This window comes from Colossoma macropomum, unplaced genomic scaffold, assembly GCF_904425465.1.
Source record: "Colossoma macropomum unplaced genomic scaffold, Colossoma_macropomum, whole genome shotgun sequence".
NCBI classification, from domain to species: Eukaryota; Metazoa; Chordata; class Actinopteri; order Characiformes; family Serrasalmidae; genus Colossoma; species Colossoma macropomum.
The window spans coordinates 12,385,357-12,400,919 of record NW_023494808.1 but is presented as its reverse complement, the minus strand read 5'-3'; the positions used below and the strand labels follow the sequence as shown (position 1 = coordinate 12,400,919).

Below are 15,563 nucleotides of genomic sequence, written 5' to 3'. Positions count from 1 at the left end.
GAAGAACCATTTAACAATGCAAAGAATCCTTTAATCATGTAAAGGGTTCTTTGAGTGTTCATGGTTCTATACAGAACCATTTTCTTTACCAAAGAACTTTTGAAGAACTGTAATTTATAATAGTGTATAACATATTTGAAATAAAATGTGCCATATGTGAAATTAAGCAAATAAGCATTCAAATGTTCAGAAGTGTGGTCTCTGTAGAGGATGTGGTGACCTATTTTCACTTAGAAAAACATGAAATCTGACCAGAGGCAACCAAATGTTTGCATATAACTGTAAAAGTAAAAACGAAACAGTTTAACACTGTGTAACATAATCTAGCGAATCCATCTGTATTGTGTCTTTTCAGCAAATTCAGGGTGTGACTAATATGTGGTCCTGTTCTTACACAAACATGAACTGCCATAGTTTTGGGCAGTTTCATTTTATAGTAATATTTTTTATAAATATATATATATTTTTTAATCCAATGTGTGGGGGAAAAAAAAAACAAAAAAAAAACAGAAAAACCTCCAGGCCTTTTGGATTTGTAATAAGCATTTTGAAAGTTTAAACATAAAACTGTGAAATGTAATTCAGCTCAATTTAGAAATGTAATTGAGGAAGAGTGCAAGTATTTCTTTTCAACTAGAAGTGGAAAGTTTATGAACAAACCTTAAATTGGACTGAAAAAGCTGTCGCTATGGTATCCCAGGTGGTTGCTAAGATGTTCCTAGGCCATTGTTATGGTGTCCCAGGTGGTTGCTTATGTGTTGCTAGGCTTTTGCCATGGTATCATAGGTGGTTGCTAAGGTGTTGCTAGGCTGTGGCCATGGTATCCCAGGCGGTTGCTAAGTGGTTGCTAGGCCATTGTTATGGTGTTCCAGGTGGTCACTAAGGTGATGCTAGGCTGAGGTGTTTGCTAAGGTGCTGCTAGACTGTTTCCATGGTATCCCAGGTGGTTGCTAAAGTGTTGTTAGGCTGTTCCTATTATTCCAGGTGGTTGCTAAGGTGTTGCCAAACCATTGTTATGGTTTCCCAGGTGGTCGCTAAGGTGTTGCTAAGCCATTGTTATAGTATCCTAAGTTGTGACAAAGCTGCTGCTAGGCTGTTGCTATGGTATCCCAGGTGGTTGCTGCAGTGTTGCCAGGTTGTTCCTATGGTTCCAGGTGGTTGCTAATATTTGTGAATATGTTTGCCAGTATGTATGTGAGTCTGTATTTAATGTCTATCAAACTGCTAAGGTGTTTCTAGGCCATTGCTTTGGTATCCCAGGTGGTTGCCAAGGTGTTTTGAAGGCTGTTGCTGTGTTGTCCTAGGTGACTGCTATGGTGTCCCAGGTAGTTGCTTACATGTCAGTCTAAATGCAATATCTATGAGGGTCAGTGTGAAAGATGTTATTTGTGTTATCATTTGTGGCAGTTAGATTTAAACTTTCTCAACTTTTCACCATTCATTTCCTATGGGGAAAAGAATTGCATCTGAATGAAGGTTGACTGAAACTAAATGTGCAATTGGTCTAAAAAGCCTATCTCCATATAGGCTCTAAGATCCTGCAGTTTTGTGGTTCTAGATTGAAAACTGTAAGCCATGAAAACAGTACCATAAAGCGCAGAATAATAAGCAGATAACACAGAACAGTATGTTGGCTTTATCAAGCCAAATTAATGATGATTAATTAGTAAAGTACAAATCTTCCAATGTCATACTTACATATAGTAGTGAAGCACTTAAGTGCTTTCCATTCCTGTACATAGTTGAAATATTTAAGTGAGTATTTGGATGAAATTTTTTACTTCTTAAAGATGCTATTGGCAGTGATGGTGACAGTCTATGTTTGGTGGTAGTGTAGAATGAAGGCAGTGGGGTTGGTTTCTGCATAGGGGGATTTGGATCAGTTCTAGCGCACCACCCAAACCCGTCCACCCAATTCTTCCTATTTAGCCACCATAACGGGTTATGTCATAACCCCTTATTTGGAATTTAGCCAAAATATGAGGCTGATAAAGCTTTTTCAACAGGCTTTTCCATTTCAATGGTGTGGTCAAATATAATAGTTGTTTTCTCACTATTGTGTCCATTCCTGTGCTTTTTCAATCCTCTCCAAAATCTTCTTGGCTGGTTTCCCAGACATTACTTCCACCTTGTTCTAGACTAAACTGAAATGTTAATGATGAGTCACCATTAGAAATTCATGTTCATCTAGGATCAGCCTTGCAGTGGGCCTGGGAAACTGGCTCTACGTGTTTCAGCTTTTATTTTCAAGCTGGAGCTCCACCTACGATTTGCAAGATAAAGGACCATATCATGGAAAACGTGTTCGTTTGACATAAAAGAGTTTAATGTAATTTGTAAACAGTGTTGAAGTTTCACAGAGAACTATTCACTCTTCAGTCCATACAGTCTATATACAAAACCAAAAACAGGCAGTTTCTTTTTTGATGTCACGCAAACCATCAAATCAGCCAACAGCAGTTTAGCTCAGAGTGTTTCAACCCAGACTGTGACACACTACAAGGCAGCCAATTGGAATAGAGATCATTTACATACATCAGTCGTAATGACACGGTAACAAAAACAGTCTGTTCGGTTCTAAGGCGTAAAAAGAGCTTGGAATATGGTTGCATAAAAAATGAATTAAGGGTATTTTTGCTACCACACAAACATAATAACTGGATCTCGGTAGAAAAAAAAAAGAAAAATATGAGAATATGGGGCCTTTAAAACTACCAAACTTGTGATGGAGGCCACACAAGTTAGGCCACCTCTAGTGATTCTAGTGGTGAAGTTTATTTTGTAATCTTTTTTAAATGATCTGGACTAATTTAGGAAGTTTTCTTTTCAATCAATACAACTATCACAATGTTATATTTATTGTTATTTATTTTACTGCCACAATCAAGTACCTGACATGACCTACGGCCTGCTACAGCAGCGTATATTTCACAGTTGGAGAATTAAGGCATGTACAGACCTCTAGATCTTTCTAAAGCTATAAGCTGCAGGACACTTTCTCGTTTCACAAAACTATCTTCAAGTTATTTCACTTTATCATGTCTTATTTTACGACAAACAAGTGTCTTGACACGAGAGTTAAAGCTGGGTGCTGTTAAAGAAGATCCAACTGGAGTTTGTCCAAACTGGTCCACTAGATGGGGCTGCTCACCCACCACGAAACAAGTAACTTCAGCCATAGTCTTAAGTTTGTGGCAGAAGTGGGAAACTTTGGCAGACCACTCAAATAAAACCCCACTGAGGCTTTTGTCTTTTCAGCATAACTGCCTGCCTTTCCCGGGATTCAAGGAAACAGTAAGAAGACAGATCAACATACCAGGATGTCATACACGTCAGAAATTCTGAAGAAGAACCAGTTTCTGTTTCTGTTTCTCCTAAATGCGCCAGTGATCAGATGATTTATTGCATGAAAGGGGTGGGAACAAATTTGGGAAGGTAGGCTTAGATAGTTTTTGCATTGCTTTAATAGTTTTACCAACATATGACAAAACAGACAATACCTAGCAAATAATGTTAACTTGAAGTACAAAAAAAAAGTTAAAAAGCATCTTATTTATCAGATTATCTGATAAATATGAGAGCTTTAACTTATTTTACTTTACATCCTTTTGGTAGTCAAAAAAAAATTAATGCAATTGAGAACCGCATGCTACTTTGACCAGTGAAATAAGCTACAGCTGTTATGATTGGACTATTCATGTTTATTAGGTCTAACTGACGATGAAGTTGCTGTGTTGGCTTAAAACACTGCTTGAAACCTAACAATCTATTATTTACTTATATATAAATTATGTGTACCAGAATCTTGAAGTTTGTACTGATCTGTAAATTTACCGTTGCAAAACAAAACAAAAGCGTTGTTGTGACATTTCCTATGTTTCTTTACAGGACATTATCTGAAATGAAACACTGTCTGCACAGCAGGCGGATGAAATAAGGATGAAATCCTGTAGTAGTGCACTTGATGGTAACAGTACTGATAAATCCTTGAACATACACACAAACACAGAATTCACAAAGAGCTATCCCTGCAGGCAGGGTCTGAATAGCTGCTCTAAAATCAGAACATCTTTGTATAAACACACATGGTGCACATGTGCAGGTACACACCCTTTATGTCGCGAAAGGATATAAGTTCAGAAATTCTTTGAGGCCAACACTTACAGGGAGCCCTTCAATGCTCTCCCTGCCAAATGTCCGTACCACGGCCCTCCTGGACAGCGCCTGAAGGGTCTGGGGTGCAGCTCCACGATAGGGCCTTTTCAGACTCCTCTTAGGGGATGAGATATAAAATTCCAGCAGGGCAAAGAGGCAAGGGAAGGTGTGTTTGCTCCCATCCAAACTGAAGGCTCCGTTTTTCAGCAGCACCCGTACACTGGTGGGTCCATCCGCGGCCCGGTAGCTGAGGGTGAAGAAAACGTCCGTCTGTGTGCTGTCCCGGATCAGGAACGTCCCGACCGGCAGGCCGGCCAGCTGCATGTGGGCCTCGTCCACGTCCATCGGTCCCCAGTAAAATCCACTGTTCTCCAAGAAGTGGATGGCCTGGGTGATGAGGGAGCGGTCCTGCGCGTGGCGGAAGGGATGAAAGTGTGTCGGCGGGGCAGGAGGTGCAGGGGGGACCTCAGTTGGCTTGGGTGGACCCTTTGGCGCAGCTGCATGGTCAGGCTCATTGTGCTGGACCATTCTATAGCAGGCTCCAGCCGTCGCACAGTATCTCCATGGCTTCTATTCATGCAGAAGTGAGTCGTGGCTGACTAGCGGAGAGAGAAAGAGACAAAGACATTTAGCTGAGTGAGGGCTGGAAGAAGGAGGAGTTTGATCATGCCTAAACACATCAAGCGCGTGTGCGTTAAAAGAGTATATGACAGAACTTAAGACATCCTTCTCGCCCTACTCGCCACCTGTTCTCACTCAAAAGACCCATGTTAGGGGAGAATGCCAAAGCTCTGCTGAACTATTTTAAGCCATTACAACAGTTTGACAACACGACACTGGCCTGTTTGAGAGCAGAGAAAAGGCTCAGTCTGCTCACATACACACACACACTAACACCCTTACACACATACAGCACTTCAGCAGACTCCTGTGCACACCGTCTCACACGGTTATCAAGCACAAACAGTGTCACAGAACCAAACCTCACATCAAAGGTCGACGTCCTGCGATCCACTGAGCCATAGCCGGGTCGCCTCACGTCAGCCAGCTTTTTCTCCCGTTCGCCAGTCCGTCTCACGTCAACTACTCGCTGTCTTTCTCGCTACACGTTGAATGTGACCGCAACCAACCTGAAATCTCCTGAAGTCGTGTGTCCTGTCGACGTTCTTACATTGTGAGAACATCACTTCAGACTAAAACATGTCGCCTCCGCTGACACACTGGGAAAAAGCGAAAGTGAAAGCTTCGCTCAGTCGTGCCTGAGAGGAATTGTAGTCGGGCTGGGGAACGTTAAGCTACCGCACCACCAATCGGAGGCTGCCAGTCGCTGTAAAGGCTCCACACACACACGCCCACACACACACACACGTATGTGTGTTTTTACATTAGTTGTGAGGACTTCCACAGATTCCTATTGAGAATTGTATTACTGCAGCCAAGTTATATCACACCTGCACATAAACCTGAGCCTAACCACAATAATCCGTAGTGAATAAAACTCGTGCTCAAGAGAGGACGAGCAAAGCGTCCTCACTTGTGCATGTGGTCCTCGCAAGGATAGAAAGACAAGCGCGTTCACAAACACATACATAAACAGTTCAAACGGAGAACACGCGCGCGCCCTGGTTTGTATTCCTCCCTTTGCGGGCTACCTCACTGCATTCTGCATAACGTAGCAACTACGCTAACATTTCGTTTACCTCACAAACCACAATGAAATATTTGGACTCTTTTCCCTTTTTAACCGCCTTTTTCATCAAATATGTTGACGTTTTCGACCATCACGGGCACATTTTGGTCACCAGACACAGCGGAGGGCCAAAGAAACGAGCTCAGTTGTCAGACTCAGCTGCACATTTTGCCATAATGATATTTCAGGGTTTAGCCAGTGCTGGTTCTCCAGTGCCTTCTCAGAAATATTTGTGGCTGCGTCCCAAATCCACAAATGCAGTGTTAATGGTGGTGCACTAGTGTTTTTGACATGCTAGCTTAGCTGATTTGGAAGTTAAAGGTTTTAAACGCAGCACCAATGTTTGAAGATTTGACATTTTCTCCAAGATACACGCACATATATATATTATATTATGAAAAACTATACATTTTAATAAAAGCAATTAGGTTTTCAATACGTTTTGTCAAAAGCAGAGCTCTGAAGGAAAAATATATGTGGATATTATTTCTCATCGCCACAATATATTAATTTGTGGCCACGCTTTATTAAAAATGAAACACCATGTCAACTTAGGCGCTCCATAGTGCGTATATATATATATATATATATATATATATATATATATATATATATATATATCCCTGCTGAAAAAACAAAACAAAAATGTTTTGTAATAGAATTGTAATTGCCTTGGTGTTTTATCAGCAGAGTGTATACACATATTATATATATGTATATATGAATCGTCCTACAACCAAAACTGTTAGAACAGTTTTAGTGCTTTGCACGACTTTTACTTTGTTTTCGCTGCAAGTCTGCAAGCGCGTTCACACTACCTGGCCAGCTGGAGACATAATACGTTTGAAAAAATAAAAACAATGCCAACCACACACCCTCCCTCTGTTACACACACGCGCACACACACACACACAGTCACACGCACACAGGCTCTCTTCTTTTACTTTCACTCTCACCCTCTGACTTACTCTAAATCACGTGATTTGCAACCAGCGGTCAATCTCATGACACGCTTTTCTATAAAATGTCTCAGACTTACAGACTTACAGTCGCAGTGTTTTTGATACAGACTAGACGGTCTCTGAGAGGAGAGCGACAGAACCTGTAAATTATGAGATAATTAATGATAAACTTGGCTCGCGCACGCAGGAGCACTTTCACCGTGCCTTTAAAGGAACATGCACTGTGTTCTGAGAGAACCAATTTTTCTTTTTACCAAAGGCAAGTTCATCAATGTCAGACTACAGGAAGTGTGACTCTGAGGAAGAAGCACCCCGACCGCTTGGTCTCAAATCTAATCTCAACACAATCAATTATCTCTAACTTATTTCTGAAGTCTAGGCTGGATGACCGCTTTCCGCCAGGACCCTTTTTCAGGCCACTTGATCTAATTCCTTGTCACCTTGACAGAGACATCAACACATAGTCAGGTCCGTAAGTATTAGGACAGCGACAGAAATTTTGTAATTTTGCCTTTGTGCAAATACACAGTGGATTTGAAATGGAGCTGTCAGGATTATTGCAGTGCACATGTTCAGCTTTAATTCAAAGGGTTTAACCAAAATATTGCATTAACCAAATTACAGCCATACAGCCAAGTGTAGCCAGTTCCCTTGTCAATTCATTGGCAAATAAAGGTGATGAAAGGTCTGGAGTTGATTCCAGGTGTTCAATATGCATTTGGTAGCAGTTCAACACTTCAGTCTAGACGATCACATCTTGAAAATCCATTGTGTTCAGAGGACGTGCATATTCAACACTTGGAATCAACGCCAGACCTTTCATCTCCCTAATTTGTCAGGAAATAATGGGGGAACCGGCCACACTTGGCCATTCAACTGCTTATAAGTCAACTTTTGGAGACGTTCAACTTTAATTTAAAGGGTTTAACCAAAAAATTGCACTAACCAAATTAGGAATTACAGCCGTTTTTACACCATCCCTCCATTTTCACAGGCTCAAGCTTGACTTATAAGCAGCGTCATGGCCAAGTGTGGCCGGTTCCCTTGTCAATTCATTGGCAAATTAAGGTGATTGAAGGTCTGGAGTTGATTCCAAGTGTTCAATATGCATTTGGTAGCAGTTCAACACTTTTACAGCCTAGACTTCGATCACATCTTGAGAACCTATTGGGGTGGTGGTTAAGCATATTCAACACTTGGAATCAACGCCAGATGTTTTATCTCCCTAATTTGTCAGGAAATAATGGGGGAACCGGCCACACCTGGCCATTGAACTGCTTATAAGTCGATTTTGGGCCTGTAAAAATGGAGGAAGTATGTAAAAATGGCTGTAATTCCTTAAACAGTTAATACAATATTTTTGGTCAACCCCCTTGAATTAAAGCTTAAACACTTCAATCTTGCCTACTTCATTTCAAATCCATTGTGGTGGTGTAGAAAGGCAAAATGACAAAAATTGCATCACTGTCCAAACACTTATGGACCTGACTGTGTTTATATGAAGAAAAATGCACTACTGATGGGGGTTTACATCACTTCACCTTATATACGCGGTGTGGGATTTTTTTTTTTTATCCTTTTCCAAAACATTTAAACACCAAACAAAATAAGATACACTACTGTTTACGCAAAGGTTTGGAATCAGTGTTTCCAGCAGTGAAACCAGTTTGGTTGGCGACACATGTATCGCTGTTGTCGGAAGAAAACCTCGTATCTCCATTTTTGTCGGTTTTCTGCAAAATTTGCAGTTTTTGGCATAATTTGAAAACAGCTGTTGCCCTTTAAATTGTGTGTAAATTTCATAAAGAACGGACCAAACAAAACGGCCCGAAATGTCTTGGAAAAAAGTCTGGTTTCTTTGACTTACATTAAAAGTAAAGTAGTTTTTTTTTCCTTTTCCTGCAAAGTTTTTCTTCCGACAACAGCGATATGTGATAGTCCTGTGCAGTCCAGCTTTCAAATCATAAAAAAAGTGAAGTACCTCTAGATGTGTCCACAATGAGAAGCAGATCTGTAGGTGATCATGAAATGAGAAACACAAGAAAGCTGTGCAACATTAGAAATGAAGTTATAAAAGAATAACAGCTGGAGGTAGAGGAGATAACTTGATAAAAAATACTATAAAGGATAATTACAGTCAGACATTACACCCCAGGGGGAAACAGGAATCCCAGACCTAAAAGGCATAATGGGTGTGACCAACGGCTCTGAGTGAGTGAATGGCAGTAAATGGAGGAAATGCCTGAGCACCCTGAATAAAACTGAATGTCCTGTCGTCCATCTTCAACATGTTTTCTATCACATGTCCATTTTTTAATGAGCTACTATGTGTCCAATAAAACAAAACTGATTACAAACATGATAAATGAAAGTTTTATTCAATTATATCTATAAGATTCGATCTATAAAAAAAAGCTTGAGTTTGATGTTTATCTGCACTCTCACTGCAATGCTTCATATGTGCTGTTTAACCAGAGCTGTGTCTGAATGGCTAAATAAACATTTCTGTTTTCTTTGATTTTTATCTGATCTGTGATGTACTAGATCCACATTCTAGTCAGCTCTGCAGACTTATTTAGTGAGACCATAAGCTACAGATCAAAAGCTACAGAAGAGCGAGAGAGAGAGAGTAGATTTCCATTACAAAGACACTTAACTGTTTAATGGCTAGCTAGCATTAGCATTATGCACTAGCTAGATATTATTAGCAGAACCTTCATGATGTCTAGTTTGTCAAGACAAAATGTAACCAAACTATGAATTTCTCAGCTAACAGCTTGAAAGAACCAGCTACACATTTTGCAGATGGGTTACCCATTTAAAAGCAATATCAGAAGCTCACAGTAGATTAAAACGTGGTACTTCTAACTGAAACTCCCAGCAGGCTTGCAAAGTCTTTTTAAAATTTCAAAACATTCGAAATGTTCATACATTGTTCTCCGCCTCATGGATTAGCTTGTCCCAAAGTCCATATAAGAAAGCTAAGTCCTTTTAGGAAAGTCTGTTCACTTGGCGGCCATCTTTGCAGCACCGCTGGGCAGTTATTTCCAGCCATACAAGACCAGACTCCTCTCTCTGATTGAGGAGAGACCAAAATACTGAAGGTTTAAAAAGGATACTTGAAAAAACTGATAAAATCTTACAAAAACTTCATAAATAGTTTGTAGCGTTTGGTTCAATAATGCACAAAAAACATGATTTTTTTGTTGCTCTGGCTACTGTGCTTGCCCGGATCTCCACAACGAGGGTGACTTTCCCTGCTAGTGCCACAATATCATTGATGCTTCTCTGCTCTAAGCATAACCAGGAAGCTGATTGGCTCTTTCTATTGAAAGGCGGGACTTTCTCCTCCAACAGACGCTATGTTTAGTGTTATAAGCTTTCCCATTCATATTTCAACCAGTGGCCCTTCTCCTTATTTATTCATCTCCCAGGAAAGTCTGTTTACTCAGCAGCCATCTTTGCAACACCACCGAGCAGTTATTTCCAACCACAGAAGACCAGAGTCCTGTCTCTCTTTGAATGGGGAGAGACCAAAATACTCAAAACTGAAGGTCAAATTACTGTTTCGAAAAACATATTTCAAATAACTGATAAAATCTGGCAAATCTGATAAAATTATGAAGAATGCAAAGATAAGAAATTATTTGACATATAAATTAAAAATTCTGTACAAATCAGATGAAAATTGGTTCAAGATTTCTTTCAGAGAGACTTCTTATTACAGCTATGGGGCATCTTAATCCTATAATATGGTTTCATTTTACAGTAAATGGACCTGGTTCTTCTTCCTCTGTCTTCCCGTAAACTGAAAATATTGGTTAAGCAAACTAGATGTATAATGATGACTGTGACATTCAGTAAAAGCTAAACAAAGGTGGGAACAGTTCAGCTGGAGTTTCCTGTACCATTCTAGTCAATCCACTATGACAAATATGTACAAATGATATCCATCTAGTAACTTAAAGATAAATGTCCTGTTATCTTGCACAACACAGATGTCTTTTCACAGTGAGCAATGATATCACAAGATTTGTTAGCTCAAGAAGTGCAGTTTACTGGTAATGCCTTTCAGCTCTATAGGCCTAGATTTGATTGCTAGTAATTACATTTTCATTTACTTTGCCCATTCAAAGCAAGTTCAATTAATGTCTCCTCAAGCCCATTATGTCAATCCTAATTCACCTAAACCAAAACTAAACACAAATGCCGGCCAGTAGAATTGCAAGTCATCAAAAATTGAATGAGTCGATAATATCCTGTGGTTTAGGCATGCCTCTTATTATGTCTTGTTGATGTTGGGCTCTGATTTATTTATTTTAGCTACCACAGAGCAAACGTTCACTGTTGCTTTGGAGTAAGGCAGCTCTTAGGTTTGTTTGGAATCTGTCACCATGTCAGACTGTGCCTTGCTAACACCAGTCTGTCATATCTTTGTAGGACTGAACAATTTGAATTACATCTAACAGCACTGTCTTAAGTTTTAAATGGGGAAATTTAGAGACTCAATCCTGAGAAATGGTGGTCTTCTTGACCAAAAAAGGGCCGTAGCTTAAGCTATAGAAAGCAATCGCATTTTAATCGCAACCATAATATTGGTTAGAATAGATATTTTCCCCCATATCATTTAACTTAGCTTTGGCACACTGTTCCTTATACGACAAATTTTGATATTTTTCAACTGAACTTTTTAAGCATTATGTTAAAAAACCTCAACTAAATGTTTGCAGCCAAATTTCAGCTTCATCTGTGTAGGCTAAATTTATAAAATATAACATTCCATGAAACTGCTTAGTAGTTTAACGTAACTTTATGCACCACACTATATTTTCAGGACGTAAGCAACATAAAATAGCAACATTTTATCAAACACAAACCATAATTGTAATCCTAGGTGCACAGGTCTCACAGTGGAGTGGTAGAAACCATGGTCAGAACACAAATATAGCCATTTTATTTGCTATCCAAAAAATCAGTGATCCTACTCATGTCTTCTGAAGCTGATAATGGTCAAATAGTGGAACATCTGAACAAAATGTTTTCTTTGGGTTCTGTTTTGGCTTTTAAAAAACATGTTTTAGAGCAAAAACTATCATAAAACACTGAGTGCATTTACAGGAACTTAATAATCCGATAACTGCAGAAAATCAGATTTTGTCAGTAATCCGATTAACGTGTTTACATGCGCTTGGGTAATCAGATAATGTGAAAACTCCGGGTCTACAAGAGTCAGACAGTAATCAGATTTCTGCTTTGCAACCAGCCAATAAACTCACAGAAGAAGACGTTACTTAAACGTAATGTAAAACTCAAACTTCATGCCAAAACATTGCGCCACTTTACCTGAAAATATGAACATACATGATCTAGAAGATGAAGAATATTTAAATCCTTCATTTGGTCAAGGATGTAGTTGTTTTCAGCGTCGCTCCAAAAGTGTTTTGCTGCGTCTCGCGGCAACGCTGCTTGGTTATTTCTGGTACCGCGGTCTGTTTCGCACATGCGCAGACTGAGAAATCCAAAAGAAATCAGTTTACATGCACTGAGAAATCGGATTACTGAGCTAAAATCCGGCCTTTTTATCAGATTTCTTAATCAGATTTCTAGATCAGAGTATGGTGTTTACATGACCATTTGAATAATCGTATAACTGCAGAAATCTGATTATGATCGGATTATTGAGTGCATGTAAACGCATTCAATGTCTCAAACATCAGGCGACTCATTCATAACTGTTTCATCTAATAACTGTATCCTATAGATATCTATTTGACTTTTCCAATATCCGGCCTCTATCGCCAAGACTGTGAACAATACTGGCTCTGTAAGCTTCTCTAGAACAGAGTGTTTCACATCAAACCACTTTGAAAGACTTTGCTTACATATTAAATATTTAATTATTGGGGCTCCCGAGTGGCGCAACCGTCTAAGTGAGTTCGATCCCTGGTGATGCCACAGCCATCCGTGGCCAAGAGTCCAATAGAGCACAATTGGCCAATTGAATTATTTCTGAAAAATCCTCTGTAAACAGCAAATCAAGCAGCCAAGATATAAGCCTGCATGGGTGTTACGACTAAAATGGTAGGTCAGTTGATAAAGATGATTTTCTGAAATATCAATCATGTTACCACCAAATGCATATTTGCATACAAGCAGTAAGTTTTGGTAGGTCAGTTCATAAAGATGATTTTCTGAAATATCAATCATGTTACCACCAAATGCATATTTGCATACAAGCAGTAAGTTTTGGGACCAGCACCTTGTAAGGCTCTTCAATGTTCCGCACTATCCCTACCACTACTATCCAGCAGCTGTGCCTTGGCCTCTGTTTGAGAAGGTTAGAGGTACACACTGTGTGGGGGTGGTGAACAGGAAACTGTCCACCTCCGTTTTACATTTATGAGCTTAAAAAAGTTTGAAGTATGTCTGAACACCCTTGGTCAAATGACATGCTCTACAGAGAACAGATCTAACTAGAAGAAGAAAGTGCAACGGCGTTTCTAGATCATTGCTATGGTATCCCAGGTGGTTGCTAATATGTGTGAATCTACATGTAATGTCTACAAGGGTCAGTGTGAAAAGTGTCATCAGTTGAGGCAGTTAGATTTGAACTTTTTCAACATTCTGCCATTCCTTTCCTCGCTCACACAATATCCAAGCCCCTTATTCTCCTGGGTCACGGGGGGTGCTGGCACCAATCCCAGCTCTCACTGGGCAGAAGGCAGGAAACATTTTGGACAATCACAGGGCAGACGCACAGACATAAAGACAACCACACTCACACAATTAGTGTCTAGTTTAAGTATCTCCAGCTGGCTGACTGCAGTTGAGGGCATGAGGAAGCCTATCCAGACAAATCCAAACAGAAAGGACCTTCTTGCTGTGAGGTAACAGCGCTACGCACTGCGCCACCATTCCAACGTTTTCATTTCAGTTTTGTGGTTCTAGATTGAAAAGTGAAACCCATGAAAGTAGATAACAAAGAAAAAGACAGGGAACAATCTTAAATATGGCATTTTTCTGCAAATTTTACATTATAATTTCTATTTATTTGCTGAATTTTAGATATTGGAAAAAATAAAATGTAACATGTTTTCAGCAAATCCAGCAAATAAATAGTAATTGTGTTTTAAAATGTGCAAAAAGTCTGTTCTCTGTAGAGGACATGTTTTGCACATGACTGTACTGTCTATATGTTTTGTTTTTTTTTGGCTGAATGATTCAGCAGCTGATTCAGCAGCTGAATCAGGAGCGGAGCCATCATACCAGTTGTGACATAAACTTTGTGTTTATCTTTTATTCTAACAAAACAACATTGAGACACAGCGTCTGCTGTCATTTCTGGGAAACTGAAACGTCTCATAGCGCGAGCTGTGTGGTCAAGAAAATGTAATTAAACGTTGGAATTAGCAAAAAAGTACAAAATGCCACCTTTACATTCAACTGCAGGAACATTCGGCCTAAAAATATATAGACAGTACAGTCATGTGCAAAAGTTAGGGCACTCCTGGTCAAATGATATGTTTTGTTTTAGTGAAAATGAGGTAAAACATGCTCTACAGCACACTTCAGCTCATTTTAATGCACAATTACTGTTGAATTGGTAAATTTAACATATTGCAATAAAAAAAAAACATAAAATGTGGCCTGGTCTGTGCAAAAGTTATGGCAAATTGTATTTTTACAACATGCTAATTTCAGAAAATAAACAGAAATAGTGCCCTGCAATTTGCAGAAAAATGTCAAAGCCAGTATACTAGAATCTCTAGCTAGAATCTCAAAATACACAGGAATAGTGCGCATTCGTTCAAACAGCTTTAGCAACCACTTGGGATACCATAGCAATGACCTAGGATAACACAGCAACAGACTTAAACACCTTAGCAACCACCTGGGACACCTTAGCAACCACCTGGGACAATGCAGCAACAGCCTAAGACCACCTTAGCAACCACGTGGGATAACATAGCAATGGCCTAGAAGCACCTTAGCACTTTTCCCTTCTAGATATATTTGTTAGAGGTCTTTTGACTAGGGGTGCCCAAACTTTTGCACACAACTAAATTGTCTATACGTTTTTGAGGCTGAATGATGATGCAGATGTATCAGCAGCGGAGCCATCAAACCAGCTGGGCCATAAATGTTGTGCTAAGCTTTAGTTTGTATCTGCTTCTTATTTCTATCGTGAATGTATCTAATACATTGTATGTATTAGATACCATGCTCAATCCTGATTATTATAAAATGCATACTGTTAAAATAGCCAGTAATAAAAGAAGGTATTCTGCACTTTTCTATTACATTAATATTTAATACCTTTCCTTGATTATACAGCTTGTACTGTCAGAGGTTTCAGTTTCCCAGAAATCGTAGAAGACACTGTATCTCATGCCCACTGTTGTTTTCTTTGCAACAGACAGTATCACTTTTGCTTTGTCCTTGTTAGACTGCTTTGATTTTTCAGTAAAATGGGCTACACCACTGAGCCTCTGCCTTCCTTCCAGGCCAGCTAATCAACCTCCTCCAGACTTTGGCTGCGTCGCCTCCAAATTGACCTTTCCATGCTCGCCCGGAAATGAACTTATATGAGGCGCTGTTTTAAACTTCCAACTCGAGTTTAATAAGTTTTATGCTGTTTTGTGTTCAGGAACTGACTGTATTCTTTTACATTAAAAATGTTGAAGCATTTATAAACTATGTTTTTTGCTCAAATGCTCCATCTTAACCCATTTCTTTTGGACTCGCTCGGGAGCGCC

General features: G+C 39.5%; 1 protein-coding gene across 1 annotated transcript; it reads right to left on the bottom strand.

The window, feature by feature from the left end:
* Nucleotides 1-2,313: 2,313 nt before the first annotated feature.
* socs1b (suppressor of cytokine signaling 1b) lies at nt 2,314-5,420 on the bottom strand. The gene is made up of 2 exons (XM_036557839.1): nt 5,144-5,420; nt 2,314-4,754 (listed from the first exon to the last, which is right to left on the bottom strand). The coding sequence occupies exon 2, from the start codon at nt 4,681-4,683 to the stop codon at nt 4,114-4,116; it is 570 nt and encodes a 189-aa protein (XP_036413732.1). The 5' UTR covers nt 4,684-4,754; nt 5,144-5,420; the 3' UTR covers nt 2,314-4,113.
* Nucleotides 5,421-15,563: the final 10,143 nt, after the last annotated feature.

Excerpts from the sequence above, each read along its gene's own strand:
- socs1b (XM_036557839.1), bottom strand. The coding sequence starts at position 4,683 with ATGGTCCAGCACAATGAGCCTGACCATGCAGCTGCGCCAAAGGGTCCA.